Source organism: Lepus europaeus, chromosome 3 (genome assembly GCF_033115175.1).
Source record: "Lepus europaeus isolate LE1 chromosome 3, mLepTim1.pri, whole genome shotgun sequence".
NCBI lineage: Eukaryota > Metazoa > Chordata > Mammalia > Lagomorpha > Leporidae > Lepus > Lepus europaeus.
The window spans coordinates 5,548,922-5,566,267 of NC_084829.1; the positions used below are offsets into that span (position 1 = coordinate 5,548,922).

General features: G+C 41.5%; 1 protein-coding gene across 5 annotated transcripts in view; it reads left to right on the forward strand.

Annotated features, from left to right (window-relative positions):
• The window catches only part of FARS2 (phenylalanyl-tRNA synthetase 2, mitochondrial), a 483,127-nt gene that overhangs the window by 118,725 nt on the left and 347,056 nt on the right, over positions 1–17,346 (forward strand). For all 5 annotated transcript variants that reach the window (XM_062184260.1, XM_062184275.1, XM_062184252.1 and 2 more), the window contains one exon: positions 8,771–8,930. In XM_062184260.1, the coding sequence (XP_062040244.1) occupies positions 8,771–8,930 (160 nt within the window). The remainder of the gene's footprint in view (positions 1–8,770; positions 8,931–17,346) is intronic.

Here is a 17,346-nt window from a genome sequence, read left to right on the forward strand (position 1 = left end):
AATTCTTTGCCTATGTCAATGTCTTGCAGGGTTTCTGCAGTATTCTCTAATGATCTGATGGTATTAGGTCATATTTATAGGTCTTTAATCCATTTTGAGTGGATTTTTGTATACTTGTAAGATAGGAATCTTGCTTCATGCTTTTACATATGGAGATCCAGTTTTCCCAGCATCATTTGTTGAAGAGATTGTCTTTGCTCCAGGGTTTGATTTTAGCTCTTTTGTCAAAGATAAGTTGGTTGTAGATGTATGGGTTGATTTATGGCATTTTCATTTTGTTCCATTGGTCTGTCCATCTATTTTTGTAATAGTACCAGGCTGTGTTATAACTGTTCTATAGTATGTCTTGAAACGTGGTATTGTAATGCCTCCAGCTTTGTTTGTTGTACAAGATTGCTTTAACTATTTGGGGTTTCCTGTGTTTCCATATGAATTTCAGCATCATAATTTCTGTATCTGAGAAGACTGTCGTTAGTATTTTGATTGGTATCGCGTTGAGCCTCTAAATTGTTTTTGGTAGTATGGACATTCTGATGATATTAATTCTTCCAAGCCATGAATATGGAAGATTTTTTCCATTTTTTTTTGTGTCTTCTATTTCTTTCTTTAATGTTTTGTAATTCTCATTATAGAAACCTTTGCCGTCCTTGGTTAAAGCTGGATTGGAAGTGGAGCAGCCAATACTCAAACCAGTGCCCTTATGGGATGCTGGCACTGCAGGTGGTGGCTTTGTCCACTGTGCCACAGTGCTTCTCCAGTTATGTTAACTTTTATTACTTGATAAAGATGACATCTCTTAGGTTTCTCCAGTGTTATTTTCCCTTTGTTATTAATAAGTTTTCAGTTGGATGATACTTTGAGACTTTGCCACTGCCCTGTTTCTCATCTGATTTTGCTCCTTTATTTTCTTTCTTTTTTTTTAAGATTTATTTATTTATTTGAAAGTCAGATTTACACAGAGAGAGGAGAGGCAGAGAAGAGAGAGAGAGAGAGAGAGAGAGAGAGAGAGAGAGAGAGGTGTCTTCCATCCACTGGTTCATTCCCCAATTCGCTGCAATGATCAGAGCTGTGCCAACCCGAAGGCAGGAGCTTCTTCTGGGTCTCCCACGCAGGTGCAGGGACCCAAGGGCTTGGGTCATCCTCTACTGCTTTCCCAGGCCACAGCAGAGAACTGGATCTGAAGAGGAGCAGCCGGGACTTGAACTGGTACCCATATGGGATGCCAGCTCTGCAGGCGGCAACTTTACCTGCTATGCCACAGCGCTGGCCCCTCCCTTAATTTTCAAATCCATTGATAATTACTGATTGAAATGACCGTGATGTGAGTAAAATCGTTATTTTCCTTGTCCCTCATTGTTTCTGAGTGCATTAATTAGACTTTGGTTGTTAAAAGGAAGACCTGTATCTTTCCCTCCATGTATTTACTCAGTTACTTTATCAATAGGACTTTGTGGATATTTGTTTAATTTATGGGTTATGATCCAGCAGCTGACGAATTGTACTCAAATGGACCCAGAACTGGCCATCAGGACCCCGTTCAGCAGTCTCCTGTGTCCTCTGCCATGTTGTTACCATGGGTTGTCTGCACAGAACATTCTTACACATTCACCTTTTGCTTTTCCACCTGCTCTGTGGAATCAGTTCTCGTCTAAGGTATTCTATTCCTTTTATGAATTCAGCTGATTTGGGAACTAGGACCACAGTGTAGGTGTAGCTACAATGATTTCATTCCTTTTGGACCCTGTCAATGGACAGAACTAGGAAATACATGTGCATGTGCTTCAGCTTTATGTTGATCTCTCTGTGCATGTGTTTAAAAATACAAATTCAAATGTTTATCTCCCATTTCAAGCAAACACCAAATGTCTCATTTTAGCTCTCTCTTTTGACCTGTGACTGTAACATAAACTTGGTTCTCCTTACTCAAGTTCTTACTTTCCTGGCGGGCGGGAGCATCCTACAATCAACATGGAGTCTTTCAGAATTTTTACTGCTTATGTCTGTTGGGGGAAAGAAAACATTTCCAACTGGTGTATGACATTGGCTCTCATCATTTTCTTTAAACTTTAGAATATCTAGTTAAAATACTGTTTTTTACAGCTTCTTGGCATAATTCTTCTTCGGTATTTTCAGTGTGTGCCTGTCATTTATTTAGAATAAAGTTCTATCCATTGTTCTTGCCTGTATTCCATTTTCAGTTCTCTCCACTTCTGGGATTTTATTTTTTAATGTTTTCCGTAGATAACAGAAATGTTTACTTAGAGTACCATCTCAACTTTCCCGCCCCCATTATTTTTTATACTCCAGTCCTGTTCCTCAATTTTTCTATCCTGCTTCCACCCACCCAGCTGCTGGTCATTTATTTCTTTAGTTTCTGATTTGCCTTTTTTTTTTTTTAAGTTTGATTTCACAAATGGAAAGATTTGTGTGTATTTTATTATTTTTGTCTCTGAGGGAAGGATAGCATCTACTGTGTGTTGTTTTGCGCGTAGCTTTTTTCACTCAGCAGTCTATCTTGGAAATCATTCCGAATCAGCTTGGAGGTTGTGCTCATTCTTTATTGTCTGCAGAGCACAGCAGTATGGAGGTAGACCACACTTCATTCCACGTCTGTGTAGTGGTGTTTTCTAGTGACCAAAAAAACTCACAAACTGTGTGCTGCATATATGTCGTTTTTGGTGGGCAGTAGCTGGAAATTGGAGGCCTGGTCAGGAAAGGAACACCAATGCACCTTAGTTTGGCTATTGCCAGGTTCACCTCTGAAAGAAATCTCCCAGTACCCATATCATCAGCAGTGTGTGAGGCTGTGTTTTTTCCTAAGCCTCACCAAAAAGGTTTTCAGTTTTAACCAATGTGATAGGTTTGAAATAAGGTGGTTGTTTTAATTAGTGTTCCAGTAAGTTTGAATAGATTTTCATATGTTCAGGGGTCATTTTCATGGCTTTGTGTGTGTGTGTGTGTGTGTGTGTGTATGATTTTACTGTTCATGTGTTTTTCCCATTTTGCTATTGAATTCTTAGCCCTTTGTCAACTTTTATAAGTTCCTTTCAGATTAAGGATAGACTGTGGTGCTGTCTGAAACATTTTTTTCCATTATTTTTATTATTTGTATTATTTGATAGGCAGAGCAAGAGAGGAGAGAAGAGAGAAGTGTTCCCATCCTTTGGTTCACTCCTTAGATGGCCACAGGATCTGGGCCTGAGCCAAGTCTAAAGCCAAAAGCCTGGAACTCACCCTAGATCTCCCCTAAAAGTAGCAGGGGCCCAATCTTTTGAGCCTTCATTTCTTTCCCTACAAACTCTGCAGTGGCAAGAAGCTGTAGTCAGGAACCAGAGGTGGGTACTGAACCTAGACACTCAAAGATGGGAGGTGGGTGTCTTAACTGTTAGGTCCAATGCTGTTCCCCCCCCCCCCCCCCCAAATCTGGATAGAAGGACCTGGTGTTTTCTTTTTTATTGTTATTGTATTTTTGTATTGTTATTGTATTTTAGAGTATTGTTTGCTGTTTCCGCTTTATGGAATACGCTTACATTTTTATTGTGATCGGATATATGATCAATTTTGTTAATATTCTCTTTTGAGAAGAAACTATATTTTTTATTATGAGGAAAGCAAGTTCAACATATGTATGTGTTAGATTTCCTTTTTTAATTAGTTTTAGAACTTCTGTTTTAATTTTGCACAGTTCTTATATTAAGAATGGTGTTTTACAGTCTCTATTATTAGTCTGTTTCTATGAGTGTCTTTTACATCTCCTATGGTTTTTTCAACATTAAGGTGATTGCTCTACTATTTTGTATTTAGATATTCATAACTATCATATATTTTTAAAAGCTTTATTTCAAATGCAGATAATCAGAGATAGAAGGAGATGGTGGGGGCTGGGAGGGGAGCGAGTGAGCAAGAGAGTGCCTTCATCTGCTGGTTCACTCTTCAAATGGCTACAAGGACCAGGTCTGGGCCAGGCTGAAGCCAGGAGCCAGGAATTCTACTCGGGTTGACCATAGTGGGTGAGGGGATCCAAGCAATTAGGCCATCATCCACTGTCTTCCCAGGTGCATTAGCAGGAAACTAAATGGGAAGCAGAGTAGCCGGGACTCAAAACTAGCACTCTGATAGGGGATGCTGGAGTTACAAGTGTGTCTTAGCCTGTGTACCACAACCAACCCCTATACATTTTGATGAAACTACTATTTACATGAGATATTTATGATAATTAGTGTTTTTTTCTTCTACTTGTCTAATTTTTAAAAGATTTATTTATTTATTTGAAAGAGTTACGGTGAAAGAATACAAAGAAAGAAAAAAACTAAAAAAAAAAGAAAAACAAAAAAATAAAAAATAAATAAGGAAAAAAAAATTGTTACAGTGAAAGAGAGAGAGACCTATCTTACATCTGCGGCTTTATTCCCCAGTGACCACGATGGTCATGGCTGAGCCCGTCCAAAGTCATGAGCCAAGAGCAGCTTCATCTGGGTGTCCTACTTGGGTGCAGGTACCCAAATACCTGGGCCTTTCCCAGGCCATTAACACGGAGCTGGGTTGGAAATGGATCAGCTGGGACATGGACTAGTGCCCATATGGGATGCTGGTAATCTGCTTTGCTATGTTCTGTCCATCCCTTTGTTTTTAACATTATTTGAGGTGTATTTCTTGTATACAGTTTGTAATTTGGAGGTAAATTAACTCCATTTACAGTTATTGATAGGAGTAGTACGTAGTAGTAGTAAGTGTGTCTTCTTTTTTTTTTTTTTTTTTTTTTTTGACAGGCAGAGTGGACAGAGAGAGAGAGACAGAGAAAGGTCTTCCTTTGCCATTGGTTCACCCTCTAATGGCCGCTGCGGCCGGCGCACTGCGCTGATCCAAAGGCAGGAGCCAGGTGCTTCTCCTGGTCTCCCATGTGGGTGCAGGGCCCAAGCACTTGGGCCATCCTCCACTGCCTTCCCGGGCCATAGCAGAGAGCTGGCCTGGAAGAGGGGCAACTGGGACAGAATCTGGTGCCCCGACCGGGACTAGAACCCAGTGTGCCGGCGCCGCAAGGCAGAGGATTAGCCTATTGAGCCACGGCGCCGGCCGTAAGTGTGTCTTAATATTTTGTAGTTATGTATGTCTTTTAAGGCGATTTTTTTGCTTTTGACTTTTAAGTTTTGTTGCTATTTGGAAAGGTTATGTTTTGTGTTAGGAGTTGTTTTTGTACTTACACATTTTAAATGCCATTATTCCACTCATTTTTATTGAATGCTTTACTATCTATTTTGTCTTAAAAGTATTTTTTATTGATTGTTCAGTAACCAATAATGAAAGTGTATTCATTATTCATTTCTGATTTGCCTCTGTATTCTACTTCTGATTTCTATTATTCATTTTTAGTTGCATTATTTCTATTTTGTTTGAACATGGAACTATTGCAAGTTAGTCTTCTAACTTAATTTCCCACTTACACAGTTTTGTGCTGAAATGTCCCATTTTTATTGCTGGAATAAAGCTTATGCTTTGATAAATTGCCCAGGAAGAACTCATTAATGTGACATTCCCTATGGTCTGGGGTGTTGGAAGCCTTTGCTTTAGATTTTGAACTTAAAGGACAGCATTGTTAGATATAAAATTCTTGGTCGGCACTTTTTGAAATTGAGCTATTGGAGAATGTGGCTTCATTGTTGCTTTGTTTTAGATGTTTCTGAAGAATCTAATGCCAGTATGATTGCTTTGCTCTTGTAAGCTATTTGATCTTTTTGCCTAGAGACCTTGAAAATCTTTCCCCATCATCTTAGAAGTCTGATAGGATCTATCTTGTGTTTGATCTGTCCATCTGGTGGTCATGCATTCTGCTTCCTTGTTTTGTTTTTGTCTTTCAGGGACTCCAGTTATGTAACTGTTACTCCTCCTTTGCCTGTCTTCCCTTGCTGCCGCTCCGTCTTCAACTCTTTGTTTCATGGTCCTTCTCTTGAGGGCTTTGCTCTGGTTCAGTTTTCCTCATTGCTCTTCATAAAGCCTTTGTTGATTTCTTTTTACCAGTGTTGTAATTTAAACAAGTTTTCAGATGATTTTTATTTCCTCTGTATTTTTTTCTGAGTTCAGTCAATTCTGTTTTCCATTTCTTTCTGATTTTCATCTACTTTTGTTCTTAGATTTTTTTTTTTAAATTTTTCTATTTTTTTTTTTAAAGATTTTTATTTATTTGAAAGACAGAGTTACAGTGAGAGATAGAGACAGAGAGAGAGAGAGAGAGAGAGGTCTTCCATCCGCTGGTTCACTCCCCAGATGGCTGCAACAGCTGGAGCGGCGCCGATCCAAAGTCAGGAGCCAGGAGCTTCTTCCACGTCTCCCATGTGGGTGCAGAGGCTTAAGCACTTGGGCAGTCTTTCACTGCTTTCCCAGGCCATAGCAGAGAGCTGGATTGGAAGTGGAGCAGCCGGGACTAGAACCGGCGCCCATATGGGATGCTGGCGCTTCAGGCCAGGGCTTTAACCCACTGTGCCACAGCGCTGGGCCCTGTTCTTAGATTTTGAATTCCTGACTAAAGCAATGGTTTGTATCTTTACATGCTTATTTGTACATGTTTAAATTTTGTTTTTAAATATTTATTTATAATTCTCTTCTACTTCATGGTTTTCTTTTTTGGTGGAAAGGAGATCTCTATTTCATCAGCTGAGCTGTTTTGAACTGGCTTTCTGATGTCTGGGTAATAACTGTCATTTTATTGACTTTTCTGTTTTCTCTTTTAAAAATTTCTGGTTGTGGAAGATTTCCTAATTCTGTGGTGCCCCTTTCTTTTAGTGTAGCCAATCATCGATTTTTAAAAAAAAATGAATTATTTATTACTTTTGCTGGATTATGGGGTTGGTTTTATAAATCATCTTTATAAATCATCTAATTTTTTTGTTTTATTTTGTGCAACCCTGAATTTTCTCTTTTGTTTCTTTTCTTCTTCCCACTCGGTTGCAGAGGGTGTCTTTCACTTTCTTTATCCTGATACCCCTTTTTTGGAACCCTGCTTTTTGAAAACAGCTCAACTTGGACTCCCTTCCCCCCTCCCTTCCCTTTTCTTGTAGTTTCTGACAGGTCTATTAGGACACTTGTTAAGGATTTTCACCTCAGGTGACTTATCCTTTCTGGTGATGATTTTAGATCAACCCTGGTATCTCACCGTTTCCACTCTCCTGTGTTTCCCTCACTTTTTGTTGGCTTTCCGTGACCACCCTGAAGGCTTGTAGTATGGTTGGAGTGTAAAATAGCTCTTTGCCTGGGGTTCAGCTTGCCTGCCTGCCTTTTCCCTTCCCTGTGTTTTGATGTTTGGGCATTCTCTGTGTTTAGGGTATAATGAGGAGATGGTGCTTAATAATTTTACTCATTCTGATTTTTATAGGAAAAATTGGAAGACACAGGCCTTGGCAATTGTTGTTATCTTTGGCTCTCATAAGAGTAATTTGAGACCTAGGATCATAGATGCTTCTTCAGAAAAGAGTTCTGTTTGATTTTGCTGAACCTTCAGAACAGGGATTGCGACTGTCTGGCTTGCAGGCTGTGTAAGGCCAGTGAGAATATCTGGTGTGGCCCTGCCAAGGCAACCAGAGGTGGGACTCAAACTTCACCGAATCGATAGCAGGCGAATTTTTAAGTTGAAAATTTTGTGTAACCCGCAGATGACACCATAAATATCCAGATGGCCCTTGGCTGAAAAAAGGTTTGCCACTCTGGATTTAGAGGAACTGTCATCTTGGGATTGCCCTAGCCTGTGTTCACAGCATGGGCTTTTCTGTTGCCAAGGTGATATGGTAGCTGATTGCAAGTCTACTGGAGGATGGTTTCCTTAGATATGGAGCTTTCCCTCTTGCCTCACTTGCTGCTCTGGGTTGTCATAGCAGGTGTACAGTTTTTCAGTTGCTGTACCAGATAGGCAGATATTCCCAGTGGCTTCGTGCTGGGCTTTTTTTCTGGTTTTATGCTTTCTTGTAGAGTTTTGTTCAGTAATTCCTTGTATTTTTGTTGCATTTGTCAGTTGGTTTGGTGCTAATTATCGATCTCACCATTGTTAGAAATGGTTGTTTACTCATTATTTTATTAAAACACTAATTTTTTATTTGATGGTGTTTTTTTCCTGGGAGGGATGATGGATTCATTTGCTCAGTTCTCTTTCACAAGCCCATCTTGTAGCAGGCAGTGATCTGCTTTGGTGCTAAAGATGGAGCTGCTTTACTTAATGGTAAAGCAGGTTGTGACTAATAACAGTTGTGATTAACAGTGCTAATGAAGAAAATTGTGCCTTTGCAATGTACCCACGTACTCTATGTTAACATGTGTTTTATTTATATAAAATCTGTTAATTTTATATCTTGTCATTAGATAGATCAGTTTCCATATCCATCACCTACATTTAAATTGGTCAGTGGCAGAAATATGTTTTAGGCTTTGTCCTTTAATTGGGAAATACAGAGTTAGCAAATTCCAGCATGTTTTCTACTTTTTTCATCATATTTAATTCCTAGACTATACCCTTTCACCTAATTCTAAATTTTCTTACCTGACTTTGGCCAGGACAATATCTTTATTTTTTTCTATAGACTCTCCTTCCATATAATATTAATGCTTTACTCAGAGTTGGTTCTACATGAATGTCAATCTCAGTAAATTTATTGACTCCAAGAGGGGATTCTTATTTCTAGATTATAGCTTAGAATGAAGCTTGTTTTTAGCAGTATTTCTATTTTACGTAATGTGGACTGGCCAGGGTTCTGCTCCATGTACTTATATTCTGCCTCTTGGTTTGCAGTTATTTGCTGGCGTAAAGGATGGAGAGAGCTTGCAGCTCTTTGAACAGAGCTCTCGATCTGCCCACAAGCAGGAGACACACACCATGGAGGCCGTGAAGCTTGTAGAGTTTGACCTTAAGCAAACGCTGACCAGGCTAGTGACGCATCTTTTTGGTGATGGTAGGTACTAAAATACCTTCGTCTTACATGCTTGGATGTTCAACTTACCATCTTATAAATCTTTTAGGCTCATTGTTTCTGGATTTTTTTTTTTTTTTGTCTCAGTTGTAGCTTGATGATTCAGTTCTTAGTGGGATAGAACTTAAAGAGTTGTTGGTTCATTCTACTTGAGGAGCCGGAGGATATGAAAATGGAATTAGCTAGAGTAAGAAAAATGGGAATGATAACGGCTTAGAATCAATCTCATCAAAGGGGGAAAAGTGTCCAGGCTGATTATTAGATCAGGAGTCTTAACCGTGGGGATAAGCCCAGTAAAAATGTGAAGTGTTGATCTACAGGTTACTATTATCAATGGCAAAACAATTAACAGTAGATTTCCTGAAGGAGGAACAATAGTATTAATATCTGGACTCTGATTTTGGTCATTCTCCCTTAATTATTTCTCCAAGAAATAATAATTGTTTTTAGAAAGATGTGAAGAGAAGGTTAGGAGATTTTCTGCATTGTGACCTACATTTAAGAAATGCTTGGAAAACAGAAGTCTAGCATGGTTAAGATTCTCCTATATTTTCTTACGAGACCTGAAAACAGTTAATTGAAGTATAATTGACTTAAAACAAACCACACATATCTCAGCTGTTCAGCTGATAAGCTGACCTGCAGTAAACTGAGCGTACTCAGGGTTGTAAGTTTTGTCGTGATGTGTGTACCTGTGATATGTGTGTACCTGGGAAGCCACCGCTGGAATCCAGGTGTTGAACTTAACCGCTTCCGCTAAATTTTCCTCCTGCCTTTCCCAGATCTCACCCAGGCAAACAGGGATCACTTCCTGTTGTTGTTAGCACTTTCTGTATTTATGTACATGGAATTCTTTAGCGTACAGTCCTGTTTGCAGTGTTTCACTCAGCATGGATGAGATTCAGCCGTGCTGTGCTGTGTATCCACACTTCACTCCAGTTTATCGATAACCCCAGTATTCCATTCCAGAGGTTACCTGTTCACCTGTTGACAGACTATTAATACTTTTGAGTTTTTTGCTAGTATAAGTGAAAACCTCCATGAACGTTCGTGTAGAAGTTTTTATGGATGTATGCTTTACTTTTCTTGTGGGAATCCACAGGAGTGCAGTGACCACATCAGGTGGTCGGTACAGTGTTAACTTTCTAAGAAACTGCCAGACTGTTCTCTGCAGCGGTTATCTCACCAGTAGTCGATTCAGATTTCAGTTGCTCTGCATCTTCAGCAAAGCTTGATTTGGTCCATCATTTTAGTGTTAGCCATTCCGGAAGCAGTGTTGGGTTATATGAACTAAACATTCAGCATATAGAAAGAAGGCCTCCAAACTAACAAGCAAAAGACAGACTAAGTGAGAAATGGGTCAACGTGAAGGTGACATATGTTGTCTCTAGAATGACCAATGAATGTGTGAAAAGATGCTCAAAACAGCCATGGGATATACTTTGTCATGATTCGTTTGGGAAATAATTTTAAAAATCTACCATTTATAATTGTTGACAAAGATATAAAGGAATAGGGTGAGGCAGAAAGTCTTGGCCTTATGTAGGAGTCCCAGTCACCATTCCCCAGTTGGGATTTTACTGTTCCTCACTACTTTTGGTTCCTCTCTTGTTTTTCATACCTCCAGACTTCTCCTCCTTATAAATTGCTCTGTGTTAGGTCTGGTTTGATTGTCCCTCAGGGTCCATTGTCTTTGGAGGCGTGGTCCGTAGGTTGTTGCTACTGGGAAGTACTGTAAGCAGTGAGGCCCTGTGGGAGATCCTCGGGAGTTACCACCTTGTAACAACAAGAAGGTCTTTAGAGAAACCCGAGTTTGACCCATCCAGCCTCCTCTTTGCTCCTGGTAAACCTGAGTTTGACCCTGTCCAGCTTCCTGTCTGCTCCTGGTTCTAGATGTGTTTGCTTGCTTGCCTCCTCTCTCACTCCCACCATTGCTATCTGTGCCATGAGGTGATCCAGCCAAAGGGAGATCATTTGGGCATTCAGACTCCAAAACTGTGAGCTAATTAAACCTCTCTCTGCTTCATAAGCAGCCGTGGTCAAGTATTTTGTTATAGTAATGAAAGCCTGACTAATACACAGTTGTCTTTAAAGTATTCTCATGTAATTTATTAAGCTTCTCCTGCTCTGTTTTAGCAAGATTATTTGTTAGAATATCTTGTCTGCTATATTACCAAATGGATGGTTCATATAATACCTAAGAAACCACTAAATAATCCTATATATTCTTTATATACATACATCTTTAAAAGAGCATATCAACTTCAGGACAGAATCTTTTTCAGGAGGTAGGGAATGTATTAGTTGGTAGGCATGAAATTTCAAGTCTGTTCAAAATATTTTATTTTTAAAAACTGATATGAAGTTAAAGATGAGTTAAATATGACAAAATGTTATGATTTGATAAAACGGAATAATGTGGGTGCATGGATAGTTGCTGTTTTCTATTCCTGTCTCTAGATTTGAAATATTTCATATGAAAGTGGTATAATGTAATAGTGAAACAAGTTTCAGAGAGTGCTGATGTGAAAATCCTATTATAGCCAGCTTCTTTTTGCTGTCATGATTTTAAAAAATAAGGAGTTGTGATTTTCTTTAAACAGTGACATAATCTGTTTAGCAGTGAACTGCTGGGAGATGGATGGTGCTGCCCAGGCTGTCCTGGAGGTGGGAGAGGATAGAAAGCATTCTGGAGACAGTGTTCCCGCTCTAGCACTTTCAGGAGAGACGTGGGCTCCTCTGAGTTTTTCTATTGCTAAACTATGGCTATGTCTTTTAAAAGCCCTGCTTATTTATGTCTTCCTACACATTTCTATATTCAAATGATTTGCTCTTTGTGATGTTTAGAAACTGGGTTTCCAAAGGGTTTCAGGCATCACAATGCTGAATAAGCTAAATAGACATAAACCTTGTCTTCAAGGAGCAGTGAATGTTAATTGTCCTTGGGAAACCTCAAGTGTTGTGTGAGCACACAGGAAAGGCACCTCCCCCAGGACTGAGCAGTGCACTCTGGGCAGGTTCCTGGAGAAGCCAAGTAAGAAACAACCAATGATGGGGTTCGGGGACCAATCAAGAGTAGGTAGGGAAGAAAGAAATGACAAATAACATAGAAGGCCAAAGACAAGCCATTGAGACCAAGCATAACATGACAGCATCAAGGAGAAGAAGAAAAGGAGAAACGGAGGAAAATGATTGACAGGAAAACACATCTCATAGTCTACTGAGAAATGGGCGTGTAGGGTCAGGATAATTAAGTTCTCTTCTGCGCACTCCACTCCAAAATGATGAACATGTCGTTGAGCGTGGTAGGCCTCTGCTTTCTAACTTCTGAGAGTTAAGCAGTTTCTTGACCTTTATGTGAGCTGACAATGAGTTAACCTGTGATAACATTTTCTGAGTTGGAAATATTATATGTGTAAATATGGAGAAAATGAAGGAAAGGATGAAGAATTAAGGCAGTGAAAGAGGGAGAGTATGTGCGCAAAGAGTAGCAGTGCAAGAATGGTAGTTGTGTGGGCTTTGTCTTTACTGCATCCAAGGAGTCGAAATGTACTCCCACAGACTGAGGCCCTGGGGTCATACTGGTATTGATGGCGGGTTAAACATCCTCAGGTAGCCCCAGCAAATGTTTGGAAAAGTAAACACCATGATAGACCCTATATTGATTGTGGATATACATTTTTTCTCAATGTGGTCCTCAACTTTTCTCTGTGTTATTACTTTTAATATTTGTATTTGTGTAACTTTGAAAAATACATTGAGCCGAAAGCTTTCAGGTAGCAGATTTCCTTTTTAAAAAATCATTTGTACAATGTCAGGGCACTTCAGGAAGTTAGTGGGGAAATAAAATTAAGTTTATTTGGGGATAAAACTGATCTTGAAATCCATGCATAGGTTTTCTTAATACTGTGCATTTTTTATGAGTTTTTCAAGACCTCTTAATATGCATAGATTGCAAAACCTTTTTACCCCAAAATAAGCTTATCTTTTAATTCCGTTTTACACAAACTTTTTAATGACTGTTGTCATCAAGAGTGTAGGATCTGGCCAGAGGGAGGGCACTGGAGCAACAGGCGGAGTGTGAAGCAGTTTGCTCGCGTGAGCTCGTCGTTCAGAGGATGTTCCAGGAAAGCTGGCCTGCTAACACTGTCCTGGGGCGGAGAGCCGACCACGGGTCCACCGGGGAAAGCTGCAGGGGAACCGTGTGAGGCAGACTTTGCACGTGCGGTGTGGAAGAGATGTATTGCAAGAGGTGGGGCGCTCCCCTAGCCCTTGCTATCAAAGCCCTAGCAATCCACCTCTTGGGGATTCTTGCCACCACCTCCTTCTCTTGTCACAGGTAAATCAAGGTTTCCTCTGAGCAGCTCCTGATGCATCCCCAAGCAGACAGGCCTGTCCGCTGACATGCTTACATGTGGCCTTTGTGGCTGTGGTGACTGTCCTGACATGGTGGCGTGTTCATGCCCAAGAACTAGGAATCTTACATGTTGAGGCAGCAGTGAACTTGTAGGTTCTTTCTTACAGGCACATCTTTGCTTTGCTGCTTTTAAAATGTTGCCCACCTAGAATTTTGGGTTTTGGATTTTGTGACAGATAAGTGTTGCTATTTTTATACATCTTCAGATTTATTCTTGTTTGTAAGCCTGAGTTAGCTAAGTCATGGAATGGAATTAAAGTAAAAAGATCTGGGGCAGGTGTTGTGCAGTGTGTTAAGCCATCACTTGGGATGCTTGCATCCTGTATTGGAGTGCTGGCCTTTCCAGTTCTGTTCCAGCTTCCTACCAGTGCTCCTGGACGGCAGTGGGTGATGGCTCAAGAGCTTGGGTTCTTGCACCCATGTGGGAGACCTAGATGGGCTTCCAGGCTCCTGGCTTAGGCCTGACCCAGCCCTGGCTGTTACAGGCATTTGGGGAAGGAACCAGCTCATGAGAGATCTCTCTTCCTCCATCCTCCTCCCCCCCCAACCTCAACTCTGCCTAACTAAATATATCTTTAAAAAACAAAACAAAAACAGCCATCTGCTTGGAGAATCCAGCTCAAATGCAAATAAACTAAAGTCTATTAAAAAAAACCATTTTTTTTCTTTCTATTCAACCATACTCATTTTTTAAACTCTGCCTAGTAGCCAAATAGCCTGAAAATGATGCCAGGTGCATTACCCACAAGTCTGGTCTTTGTCCTGGTGTTTTAGGCTGGCATACAGGGTAAAATTGATTAGGCTTGTGAGCTGGAAGGCCACGCCTTCACCACACCCCTGTGTGACCTCATGCCCCTTACCTGGCCACACCTGTGTGCCCACCAGCCAATCACACTAATTCAGCAATCCCCTTTGGAAGTGGATTAAAGACCTGGAAAACGGTGGGCCCGGCCCTCTTTTCCTTTCTGCCCTGTTCCTGCCTGCTGGCCCCGCGCCTTCAGGCCTCCTGCTCCACGCTTCCTGGCCTGCGTGCTCTTTCACATGGCTGGCTCCTGGTGCTCGGGATGAATCCAGATCTACCTCTTAGATAGGGCCCTCACGGTCCTATGCATTTCTCTCACTAAATAAAAAGCTTAAAACTTACCATGCTGCCTCGTTCATTTGTGCCAGTATTCAGAATTCTTCTCTGAATATTGGGCAAGAACCTACAATGCTTATTAATATTGCCAATTCATTAATAAGCAGCTGGTACCATAAATGCACCGCATACTCCGATATTATCTGGAGACCCGGACGGGACTTCTAAGGGGTATGTCTCCGATAACACTGGCCACATGTTGCCAGGAGAGAGGTGTGTGAGCTTGTGCCTGGTTGTGTTTGCCTTGTTTGTAACATCCACCGTGCTGCTTCTCTGGGGAGATGAGAAGTGGGGTGTAGACCCTTTAATGGACTGTAGTACACCGAGAAGCAGACCAGTGCTGTGTGCCTCCTTGGGGTTCACACTGGATATTAGGGACTCCCCTAAGAGTCTGCTGTTTCTCTTGTACTCTGAAGCAAAGTGCCTCGCTCCAGTCTTAGGTGTTTCAGAGGTGCCTTTTGACTGTACGCTTGCTGTTAGTTTGGTTTTCCTCTTATTTTGCTAGCCTCCAAAAAAAGGTTTTGGTAAACTGTCCTAGGCACCACTGGTCCTAGATGCCATTTAGATTAATAACAGCAATAATAATGATGGTAATGCCAGCAATAGAGATTAATAGTTGGGGCCAGCATCCATGTGGGACTCAGTTGAGTCCCGGCTGCTCCACTCCCGATCCAGCTCCCTGCTAATGGCCTGGGAAAAGCAGGAAAAGATGAACCAAGCATTTCGGTCCCTGCACCCATGTGGGAGACCTGCGAGAAGCTCCTGGCTCCTGGCTTTGGTCTGGCTCAGTCAAATGCTGTGGCCATATGGAGAGTGAACCAGCGGATGGACGATCTCTCTCTCCCTCTGTCTCTCCTGCTCTCTGTGTACCTCTGACTTTCAAATAAATGAATAAATCTTAAAATAAATAAAAGTAAAAAGCAGTTATTTAAAAAAAGATAATAGTTATCAGTTTCAAATGCTGTGCTAAATTTTTTTTTCTTTTAACTTGCACCCATGATTTAGGTAATATTTTAACTCCTGCTTTTTCAGAAGAAGGAATCAAGGCACAGCAAAATGAAATACTGTGTGTAGATCACACTGTAAATAAATATTGGAGACTCAGTTTTAGCCCATGAAGCCTGACTTCTGAGCCCATATTTTCAGGATCACAAATCTACCTTCACCCCTCCCTGTGAGGGAAAGACCCTTAAAGGGGGTGGGGAGACTTTGTCAAAACTGGTAAGCCAGTTTTTTTTTTTTTTTTTTTTGACAGGTAGAGTTAGTCAGAGAGAGAGAGACAGAGAGAAAGGTCTTCCTTCTGTTGGTTCACCCCCAAAATGGTCACTACAGCTGGCGCACTGTGCTGATCGAAAGCCAGGAGCCAGGTGCTTCCTCCTGGTCTCCCATGCGGGTGCAGGGCCCAAGGACTTGGGCCATCTTCCACTGCCTTCCTGGGCCACAGCAGAGAGCTGGACTGGAAGAGGAGCAACCGGGACAGAATCCCATGTCCCAACCGGGACTAGAACCTGGGGTGCCGGCACCGCAGGAGGATTAGGCAAGTGAGTTGCGGCGCCGGCTGGTAAGCCAGTTTTGAAACCCAAGTTTTGTTAAGTGCTAAAGAGTAGAGAAGTGGGAGTGTAGCTTGTGAATCAACTTCTGCAACCACTAAGAGTGAACTTGGGGTGCGCCAGAAATCAAAGGGAACAAAATGCTGGAAGTGGGAGGGATATCCCCCCGACCCCACACTCCTAGAGTAGGTGGGGACTTCTCAGAACTGGCATGTGTGCCTCTTATTCTTTTAGGAACCCTGCCTGCTTGCGATCGGCATGAGTGCTGTCAGCCCTGGTGGCACTGGTGGGTGTGTCATTTATCATGGGAGTTAGATTAAAATGATGATTGACGTCTTCCGGAGGCCTCTCAGGCAGCCATTAGGGGGCTCTCTCATTCTGGCTGGCTAGCCTGAGAGGAACTTATGACCACACCACAAAGGCATCCTGTTCTCAAAGAGGGCTGTGCTAGGATGGGGGTAGAAACCCACGTAGGCAGGGCAGGCCTTGCCCTAGGTAACAGTACTAGAGATTAGCTCTTTTCAAAGGATAGAGAGAAATTGCTCAGTAATATTTCTGAGTCTCTGAGGTTTATGAAAACTGTGATGTTTAAAAAAAAAATCTATCTCAGGCTTCTCCTTAGGTATTGCCTGACCTTCCTCACCCTCTTCCCCTCCTCTGACTGCAAGTAGGTGCCTTTTTGTAAATTCTGTTCGCTGCCTCGTAGCCAGTTACATTTTGAGTATGAAAGACCCTAGCAATCCTCACGTTCACTCCTCTAATTACTGTAATGACTGGGAACTACCTTAGCAGGCTTCAGAAATATTCAAGGACCCTCTTTTATGGTTTAGGCTTGAAAAAAATTTATTTATCTATTTGGAAGTCAGAGTAACTGAGAAGGAGAGACATAGATCTTCCGTCTGATGATTCTCTCCTCAGATGGCCGCTACGGCCAGGGCTAGGCCAGAGCCTCATCCTGGTCTCCCACGTGGGTGGCAGGGCCCAAATACATGGGTCATCTTATGGTGCTTTTCCTAGGCCTTTAGCATGGGGCTGGATGGGAAGCAGCAGCCTGGGCTGGAACAGGCAGCCGTATGGGATACTGGTGTCACAGGCTGCGGCTGTACCAGCTAAGCCACAGTGCCAGCTGGTGTAGGCATTTCACCTCTTGTTAGTGTTATTATTGGATTCTTTTGTTCTTGAAAAGCAAAGCTAAAAATTAGAACAAACTATTTCCCTGTGGCTATCTGTTATTACAGCTACTTTAGTTTTAGGAGAGTTTTTCCCCTCCCTTCATATGTAGTTTATTATTTT